General features: G+C 41.1%; 1 protein-coding gene across 1 annotated transcript in view; it reads right to left on the reverse strand.

Moving 5' to 3' along the window:
- LOC125045449 overlaps nucleotides 1-479 on the reverse strand; it is a 1,068-nt gene extending 589 nt beyond the window's left edge. Inside the window, exons 1-3 of the mRNA XM_047642709.1 lie at nucleotides 431-479; nucleotides 200-282; nucleotides 12-55 (exon numbers count right to left, since the gene is read on the reverse strand). Coding sequence (XP_047498665.1) covers nucleotides 12-55; nucleotides 200-266 — 111 coding nt within the window. The 5' untranslated portion in view covers nucleotides 267-282; nucleotides 431-479. The remainder of the gene's footprint in view (nucleotides 1-11; nucleotides 56-199; nucleotides 283-430) is intronic.

Genomic DNA, 479 nt, shown 5'->3' on the forward strand with positions numbered 1-479 from the left:
CATCAACTCACCCAAGAGAACTGACGTTTTGCTCGGTGCAGCTCCCCTTGAGGGCCTGAAATATAGGATTTTTATGAATTACATGGTTGAACCTTAACACTCTTACATGCATCTTTCAAGATGGAAGGTGAAAGGGACGTCAATATCATGAGGTGAACAGATTCACTCTTAATACAAAATTCTAAGGAAAAATCTTTACCCAGTGAAGCTGCCTCAGCACAGATGGCGAAAGCAGCGATCGCCGCCAGGAACATCACGCGCGTCATGGTTGCGTTGCTTCAGCTGTGGGAAAGAGGAGGCGGTTAGTTTGTGATTCAGATACACTTAGTATGCACTATGAAATAAATAGCAAAGTAATATACAGGTTACTGTATATAGATGAAATTGATAAGAAATAGAATCTAAATAAGTTTTTTTTTATGATTCCTACAAGAGAAACTGACGGAGCCGATAGGAGTGTCACAAACACAGTGGGCAAG

This window comes from Penaeus chinensis, chromosome 37, assembly GCF_019202785.1.
Source record: "Penaeus chinensis breed Huanghai No. 1 chromosome 37, ASM1920278v2, whole genome shotgun sequence".
NCBI lineage: Eukaryota > Metazoa > Arthropoda > Malacostraca > Decapoda > Penaeidae > Penaeus > Penaeus chinensis.